This window comes from Polypterus senegalus, chromosome 8 (genome assembly GCF_016835505.1).
Source record: "Polypterus senegalus isolate Bchr_013 chromosome 8, ASM1683550v1, whole genome shotgun sequence".
Classification (NCBI taxonomy): domain Eukaryota; kingdom Metazoa; phylum Chordata; class Cladistia; order Polypteriformes; family Polypteridae; genus Polypterus; species Polypterus senegalus.
The window spans coordinates 189339056-189348843 of NC_053161.1; the positions used below are offsets into that span (position 1 = coordinate 189339056).

The 9788-nt window shown below is 40.6% G+C and overlaps 1 protein-coding gene across 1 annotated transcript in view; it reads right to left on the reverse strand.

Moving 5' to 3' along the window:
- LOC120534774 (NACHT, LRR and PYD domains-containing protein 3-like) overlaps window positions 1-9318 on the reverse strand; it is a 31988-nt gene extending 22670 nt beyond the window's left edge. Inside the window, exon 1 of the mRNA XM_039762354.1 lies at window positions 9234-9318. Within this exon, the coding sequence (XP_039618288.1) occupies window positions 9234-9318 (85 nt within the window). The remainder of the gene's footprint in view (window positions 1-9233) is intronic.
- Window positions 9319-9788: the final 470 nt, after the last annotated feature.

Consider the following 9788-nt stretch of genomic DNA (forward strand, 5'->3'; position numbering starts at 1 on the left):
ACGTGGGAGGCGTTGGGATGGGGGACCCAACGCCACCTCACACGGTGACCGAGGTGCAGGCTATGGACGTATATATGTACGTAAGTAGGATTCAGTTAGCGTTGGGAACCAAATTTCTTGAAGATGGGCCAATAAGTAACAAAAACTGTTGAAAAGTTCAATATGGCGGCCGACAGTGGCGTCATACCACCGAAATAAGTGCGTACATTGGTTTCGGTTAGCTCAGGGAAGCTACCTACCAAATTTCGTGAAGATGGGGGCGTAAATAAGAAAGTTCAACAGGGCGGACGTTGTTGACCGTTACGCGTAGAATTTCGAAATGAAACCTTTTTATTGTTGTAAGTAAGCTGTAAGGAATGAGCCTGCCAAATTTCAGCCTTCTACCTACACGGGAAGATGGAGAATTAGTGACGTTGGAAAATTCAATATGGCGGCCGACAGTGGTGTCATACCAACGAAATAAGTATGTACATCGGTTTCCGTTAAAAGTTCAATATGGCGGCCGACAGTGGCATCATACCACCAAAATAAGTACGAAATTTCAGCCTTCTACCTACACGGGAAGTTGGAGAATTAGTGACGTTGGAAAGTTCAATATGGCGGCTGACAGCGGCGTCATACCACCAAAATAAGTAATTACATCGGTTTCGGTTAGCGCAGGGAAGCCGCCTACCAAATTTCGTGAAGATGGGGCCATAAATAAGAAAGTTCAACATGGCGGATGTTATCAACCGTTATGACCGTTACGTGTAGAATTTCGAAGTGAAACCTGCTTAACTTTTGTAAGTATGCTGTAAGGAATAAGCCTGCCAAATTTTAGCCTTCTACCTACACGGGAAGTTGGAGAATTAGTAATGAGTGAGTGAGTGAGTGAGTGAGTGAGTGAGTGAGTGCTTTGCCTTTTATTATTATAGATCCATCCATCCATTTTTCAACCCGTTGAATCCCAACACAGGGTCACGATATATATATATATATATATATATATATATATATATATATATATATATATATAATAAATAAAATCCAATGTCTGTCTGTCTGTCCACTTTTCATGAGAGAACTTCTTAACGGATTTAGATTGAGTTTTTTTCTATAATTTGCTTGAACATTCCGGTTGATTTTGAAATGTTTCTCATTGCACTATGTATCACAGTTTGCTTGCGGTACTGATTTATTAGTGCGAATCCGAGAGACATGCGGCAGGCTGAGGGGAGGGGGCGGGGCCTCCTCACTCACGCACAAGCCTCGAGGTGTTTCCTACCTTCGCTTAGCCAGTGAACGCAAGAACTAGTTAACGGATTTAGATCAGGTTTTTTTCTAGAATTTGCTTTAACATTCTGGTTGATTTTGCGACTTCTCTCATCAAGTTAAAAGTCATAGTCCACTTACAGGAGTGATATATTTGTGCAAATCCAAGACAGAGGCTGTGGGCCGAGGAGGAAAGAGGAAGCATAACGTCAGGAGTAGGGAGCTGGGTGGGCCCTTCTCACTGTCCTGTTTCACTACTATGCTGGTGTAGTCGCGGGGGATGTCTAGTTAACAATAAGATTGGCTCTCTTGAAAAACAAGCCCTTGATCTTTAGGAAATTGCACCCAGTATGTCTTTGGTATGTTAGATAACTTTTAAAGTTGCCTTGTCATTCTTTGAACAGTTGGCTTAATGAATCCTGCATATGAGGGTCTTATGGGTAATAACAAGACTTTTTAGCCTACAGATTAGGTGGCTACACATTTCTATCTATACTAATAAAAGGCAAAGCCCTCACTGACTGACTCACTCATCACTAATTCTCCAACTTCCCTTGTAGGTAGAAGCCTGAAATTTGGCAGGCTCATTCCTTACAGCTTACTTACAAAAGTTAAGCAGGTTTCATTTCGAAATGCGTCCCCCGGCCTTCCACGTAGTTGGCTGCCTGCCTACAGTGCATCACACATCCCCACACCTCCCACATAGTTGGCAGCCTGCCTTATATAGATTTAAATGTTTAAACGAGCAGAGCAGACACACTGGCACAGCTTACTTACAAAAGTTAAGCAGGTTTCATTTTGAAATACCACGCATAACGGCCATATCTGAATCCTACTTAGGTACTGTACATATATATGTCCATAGCCTGCAACTTAGTCGCCGTGTGAGGCGGGGTTGCGTCCTGCCTCTCCCGGCCTCCCACATAATTTGCTGCCTGCCTATACTGCGTCACAACATCCCCACGGCTCCCACGTAGTTGGCAGCCTGCCTTATATAGATTTAAATGCTTAAACGAGCAGAGCAGACATGCTGGCAAACAACACTGAAAACTCTCTTTTGTTGATTTCATTATACTTTGCCCTTTCTCTGTGCAGTTTTTCACCCTTTGTTGAATCTTAATAATGACAATTTAAAACAAGCACAGCAGACACGCTGGCAAACAACACTGAATAATCTATGGCTGCAAGTACTTTAGCTAAATAATACATTAATTAAACAATTAGAAGACCTAGAAAAGTAGAATGAAAATCAAGATGAAAATACTGTTAAAAAGAAGAAAAAAAACACATTATTCCTTATTAACTGCTTGGTACATTTTAATATTTTTTTTTAGCAAACTTTGTTTTCTAATTTCTATATTGTTCCCTAAACAGAGAACTTGGTAAATATCAGTTCACTTAATTAGCCCAATAGTTCAATTAAAAACAGAAGCTGGTTGGAACAAAAACCTGCAGCCACAGGGGTTCACCAGGACTGAGTTTGGGAAAAACTGCTTTACATTGTTCAGGTACCCATTTTCTTTATCGTTCCAAATGTAACCCCATTAACATGTCTATCGAGGTGATCACTATCAATCAAAGAACTGTCACTTACCGAGTGCTTTCTATGCCTAGAGATGGCGCCTGCCTTTTCCATTCTGTGTGTTACATATTGCACGGCCATATCAGGCTTACTCTTGATATCCGGAGGAACATTGTGTCTTATGTATTGAATGACTGGGACAGGTTCAAGATGTGGACTGATGACGGTACAGGAGATAATTAAACTACACAGGAGCACTAGAAGAGTGAAATGCTTAAGCCCATCACCTATGGATCTTCATGTGAGTTGATAGCTGCCACTGAATTGTTTGGTTGTCGCTTTCAAGTGTACCAAAATGGCCAAATATTTTACACCTTTCAACAACTGCCAATGCCTCTTAAACATCTTAGATTCACAGGTGACAATTTCAGTAGTGGACACGATTTCAGTAGTGGACACTTTGATGTTTATGAATGTTTAAACTCTCAAATGCTGGATGTGAAGTTATCGATGAAACCGATTGTATACTTACAACGCTTGACAGATGCCGAATGTCTCTTCAACACAAGTCCTACAAATACTGTTGTAATTGAAACAAACCATGAAACTCAAACCGATTATGACAGCAGCAGTCCAAGCTGTGAGATTTGAAACAAGATTACTGTTCACATGGCCAACTGTACGTTGCATGCTCAAGAGTAAGCTCGGCGCACAGCTTGGTCATATTACAACCGGAGGGCCAAACTCACAATGTGGTATTCAAAGAGATCCTTAACAAATAATTATTGGTATATTTTCCCTCAGTTTAAAAAGGTTTAATTTTCTTCTTAATAAAAATTTTAAGGCAGTACTTCGCCACTGCGAAGCACGGGTATTTTGCTAGTACAATATAAACTTGGTATGGAAATTGGACCAAAGTTACGGAAATCTTTGACCATTGGTAACTCCCACTCAAATCCTTAAACCAGAACATATGCCATTGATATGCATAAAACACCTAAGAAAATGTAGAAAATTAACGATTTACTTTTATTTTCCAGGAAGCTCTGCTTCATAACAGCACAAGTTACAAGTGAAAGGAATGAAATGGCTTCTTGTCTCTGACCTAGACAGTTAGTGAGCTTCAGTGTCAGATGTCTCCTTGTCCTTTGCAATATCTCTCATGACGTTAATGCAAAGAGGAAAGTGAGGACCTCACCTTGTGTTTGCTACTGTCCATCAGTAAGTCTTCTCCAAGGCCAAAGATGTGCCATGTTAAACCCAACAGATGTATGGACTGTAATTAATCATTCCATCTGAGAGTTGAAGATGTCCAACAAGATAACAGCTCAGTCAGTACCACTGGAATTTGAATCACTGTTTTTATGACTTTAAATTTGATTTGACAAACATATGAACTTTAAGCTTGGCCAAATCTAAATACAATTTCTTTGTAATGTAGGCGCATTTGTCTTAAAAGATATACTTCGTATTGTGAGAGTCAAAGTTCTTTCTTCACAATCATGATATATATTGTTTTATTAGATGAAACTGTATTCTAAAGTGAAACTTAACTATAAATGTAAGAAAATAACCAGCCTGCTTGCGTGTTTCTTTTTTTTTTTTTGAGACAGCCATTTTAAAGGAGGCTGGCTGTTCATTACACTTCACTGATCAGGTTTCTCTGCAGCACACTTTAAGTCCTAGGGCTGTGGATTCACCCCAGAAAGTCATCACCAAGCACCGTTACTGACATTAAATGTTGAGGCCCAGATGTGAATTTCTGTTTCTGTTTTGAGTCATTCACATTCTCTCACTATACAGAAGCTTATTTCACTATGTCACAAAGATATTGCCTGCTGATGTCCGTATGTTGATGCACACATGTGCTTCAGTGCTCTAGCAAGAGAAAGACTGCAGTCAACAGATAAGAAGAGGGCAGACATTGTAGGTGAACATTTAGTTTAAATGAAATAGAAGTTTCGTACGAATACTTTAGCATAGGCACAGTGGTAGCACAGAGCTGTTATTCCTGCCTCATTTTGCCAGTCTATATGGTGTTTGCATGTTCTCCCTGTGTATTTATGGATTGATTTGTATCTGAGTGTTGTGTTTCTAGTTCTTTTAATTCACTTCTAAAAGCTTCTGACCGGAGGTGAAAACAGGATTGTAGATCCACCTGTAAACTGGGAGCTTTGCCTTTTGGCTCAGCTCTCTCTTTATCATGATTCACCAGTACAATAAAAGCATAACCGATCCCACGTGTCATTCTCCTTCTTCCCTCACTCGTAAACAAGACCCTAAGATACTTAAACTCGTCCACTTGAGGCAGCACCCCATCTCAAACACTTTTCCAGTCGAGAACCATGACCTCAGACTTTCAGGAGCTGATCCTCATAACTGCTGCTTCACACTCGGCCACGAGCAAACCCAGTGTGCACCTGAGGTCACAGCAGGATGAAGCCAGCAGAATCACATCTTCAAAAAGTAGAGATGTCATCCTAAGGTCAACACACTGGAGACAATTCCGTCCTTAGCTGTTCCTAGAAATTCTTTCCATAAAGATTATGAACTAAATTGGTGACAAACTCCACACCCACTGGGATTGAATCTAACTTATTTCCGGCAATGCGGACCAAGCTTTAACTCCAGTTATATGGGGACTGAATAGCCTGCAACAGCAGCCCCTCATAGAACTGCACTGGGGGCCATGACAAGCATTCTTCAGAAATGTGGAAGGAACATTTTGTTAAAATGAAACCTTTGCTACTTCAAAGTGGACATATTTGGTGAGTTTTGGGGCTTTTTTATTTCACATTAGGGCACCAGTACTCTTCACTTTCATTAAAAAAGGAAAGAACAAGCTATACATTTATTCAGGCTTATAAAATACTAGCAAAATACCCGCGCTTTGCAGCGGGGAAGTAGTGTGTTAAAGAAGTTATGAAAAAGAAAAGGAAACATTTTAAAAATAATGTAACATGATTGTCAATGTAATTGTTTTGTGACTGTTATGAGTGTTGCTGTCATCAAGGACTTGATTATCGTTATTTCTTTCAATCAGGTTTATATTTGGAGGACGTGTTGTGTTCATGTTACATTCCGTGTTTGTCAACCGTTGTAAAGATAACAGATTTCATTCATCGAAGTGTTCACTACCCAAATCGCTACTCGTGAATCTAAGATGTTTAGCGGGATTTGCCTGTGAATATTTAGCGGCAGCATGTCTATGAACTTGTGGAATCACCTGCAAGTATTTAGCGACAGCATCTCTATGAAGTTGTGGATTTGCCTGCGAGTATTTAGCGGCAGCGTCTCTATGAACTTGTGGATTTGCCTGCGAGTATTTAGCGACAGCGTGTCTATTAACTTGTGGGTTTTTCTGCGAGTATTTGGTGGCACCGTCACAAAGTTGTTTCTGTCTAGCTGCATCAGAAAATATACCACGACGTCTGACACGCCTCCTTTTTACAGTTTTCTCACAGCTTGGATTGCTGCTGTCATAATCGGTTTGAGTTTCATGGTTTGTTTCAATTATGTTAGTATTTGCAGGACTTGTGTTGAAGTGACATTCGGCATCTGTCAAGCGATGTAAGCATACAACCAGCTTCATCGATAACTTCGCATCCAGCTTTTGAGAGTTGAAACATTCATAAACATCAAAGTGTTCACTACTCAAATCGTCACCTGTGAATCTGAGATGTTTAAGAGGCATTAGCAGTTCTCCAAAGGTGTAAAATATTTGGCAATTTCGGTACACTTGAAAAAGACAACCGAACAATTCAGCGGCAGCCATCAACTCACATGCAGAAGCATAGGTGAAGGGCTTAAGCATTTCACTCTTATAGTGTTCCTGTGTGGTATAATTATCTCCTGTACCGTCATCAGTCCACACCTTGAACCTGTCCCAGTCATTCAATACATAAGACACAATGTTCCTCCGGATATCAAGAGTGAGCCTGATATGGCCGTGCAATATGTAATACAGAGAATGGAAAAGGCAGGTGCCATCTCCGTGCATGGAAACCACTTGGTAAGTGACAGTTCTTTGATAGATGGTGTTCACCTCGATAGGCATCTCACCACCCAAATCGCTACTCGTGAATCTAAGATGTTTAACATGCATTCCCGGTATTAACTTGTGGATTTGGCTGCGAATATTTAGCAGCAGCATGTCTATGAACTTGTGGATTAGCCCGCGAGTATTTAGCAGCAGCGTCTTTATGAAGTTGTGGATTTGCCCGCGAGTATTTAGCGACAGCGTGTCTATTGACTTGTGGATTTTTCTGCGAGTATTTGGCGGCAGCGTCACGAAATTGTTTCCATCTAGCTGCATCAGAAAATGTACCACAACGTCTGACATGCCTCCTTTTTACTGTTTTCTCACAGCTTGGATTGCTGCTGACGGACGGCCTTATATGGGCAGGCAGTCAATTACGTGGGAGGCGTGGGGATGGGGGACGCAATATAGGCAGGCAGCCAACTACGTGGGAGGTGTGGTGATGGGGGAAACAACTCTGCCTCATACGACGACCGAACTGCAGGCTATGGACGTATATATGTACGTAAGTAGGTTCCAGTTATGACCGTTACGCGTAGAATTTCGAAATGAAACCTGCTTAACTTTTGTAAGTAACCTGTAAGAAATGAGCCTGCCAAATTTCAGCCTTCTACCCACACGGGAAGTTGGAGAATTAGTGATGAGTGAGTGAGTCAGTCAGTCAGTGAGGGCTTTGCCTTTTATTAGTATAGATGCTTCACTTTAGACCATAATTTCATGTGGCAAACTAAGAATCACAATGACTGTGAAGAAATAACTTTGACTTGAAAAAATATTGAAATTATCTTTTAAAAGTGATTAAGATCCTAGTTTGTACCATAGTCATCGTCAGCAGGACAATCAATGACGTTCTTTCTTATCCTACCCTCCTCGTACATTTTTACAGGTGGATTCAGGACAGCTGAACTAGTGGTACTTTTCAGCTATTTCTACTCTGGCCTTTCCCTCCTAACTGGAGAGCTCAAGGTGCCTGGTTAGACTATTTTCCTCATTTTGAAGTAAGTGCAACACCCACTGAGCATTTTCTGTGACAATAACAATTGGATCCACTCCCACTCTGGAGCTTTCACATCTGCCCAGGGAGGTCTCCTACTTGAGCACTGAGATGGTAGCCCACTTGAAAAGGCTACTGTATGTCCGTCAATTATTGTTCTTCTTTTCTCTCTGGTAGTTCAGTTAGAGGAGACCCACAGGGTGTCTTCAGTCCTGCTGAGGGTGTCAGATATCAGAGATGACATCTAGCTCAACAAGGTGCTCTAAACTGCCGGACATTGATAATTCTGTTGATGCTGCTGGACATTTTTTAGCAATCACCTCGTACTTATATCGGATGATAACCCACTAGCTCTCTGGACCGTAGTCTCCTCAAGCACCACTTCAGTTGTCCACAGTGTTTTTCTGAAGGACATCTAGGCAAGTTCCCTCCAGTTCTCTGTTTATACACAGGAGTGCAGCCTCCTCCTTAGCCACAACATTTGTTTCGATAACTCATTTTCACACTCTATATGTTGCTTAAAGTGCTTTACAAGATGTAATGAAAACAATCAACTGTGAAGTTGAGATGCTAGGTAACAAGGCATCTCAGTCTGGTGTGAACTTCTGGAAAACACAATCCATAAAGCCAAAGAGTAAAGATGAATGTAATCATATTGGTGTTAGTTTTACAATTTGTTTGAGCTAAACTGGTTTTGTCAAACAAGAGTTGAATGAAAACTAAATTCAATTATTGCTAGATGGATGTTCCCTCTAACTCCTGCTTAAAACCTGTACTGTTATGGAGGACCAAGTGTTCATCCAGAGCCGATTGTATTCATCAGCTCTCTGCTACATTTTGTCCAACTCCTGAGATTTATGTGCCTTTTGTGGCTTTCTCAATCACTTTCAAGAACCTTAGACAGCTGCTTATAAAGCAAAATTAACTTTTAAACAAATCAAATGACTAAGGTCTCCTTTGACTTCTTGTTGTCCTATGTGTATTGTTAAGGTCTGACACTCTCAGCTCTTCAAGGTCATCAGTTCAGCTCAGTTATCTGACACACTTATCAGTTTAGCTTGTTTCTCCTTTAAACCTTTGCAGATTTAATCCTTCTCTGACTTTTCTCCTGTAATCAGAAGTTTTGTCCTTAAAAACTTTATGCAACTGTCAACTGGTAGGAATTAACAATTAACTTTGTACCTCATCACAACGGATTCATTTATAACTGCAATAAAGGACAACAACACTATTCAACTTTTATGAGCAAATAAAAAGAGAAAAGATTAAAAACATAAAAAATATTCTATTTCACTGGGTGATATTACCTAGCAGTTCATCTACAAAGTTAACAGCATGCATTAAATAAAGTCTGTTTCCTTCTCATAAAGTGAGACACTTTAAAACAGCTTAATGTCAAAAACAAACATCTCCAAGCTTTTACTCACCAGACAGAGCATCAACGTCTTCATCAGACCTCCTTTTCCTGGAGGTCATTGACACAAATTTCTCACACAAGGCTTCTTTACTCATCTTATGATTTTGTGAACTGAATGGCAGTTTGTCTTCTTTAATGGCTCCTTAAAGCAAATTTAATGTGACCTCTCAGCAAGCGTGGGCTGTGGAAACAAAACAAAGAGGACATGAAACTTAAAAAAAAAAATGATAAGAGCTGAGCATAGGGATGGCAGACTCAGGTCTCTCATCATTTTGACATGAAGGACTGAAAGGAGATTGAAGTCCACAACTTGATAACGGACTCTGGAACTGAAAGTCGATGGTCAACATGAACTTCTGATAGTGCAATCCACAATCTGATTGAGGCCTCAGAATTCAATTACGAGACGTGACACCTTTGGGACACATGAATTCAATGGCTGTGTCTTCTTGTGCAGAACTCTGTAGGACCCTTAAGGTTATTTTGTGGATACGCAACCTGCAAGACTGAAGTACTAGGAGGCTGTCATTGTTCAGGAGACCTTACATTAGCCAGTGAATATTCT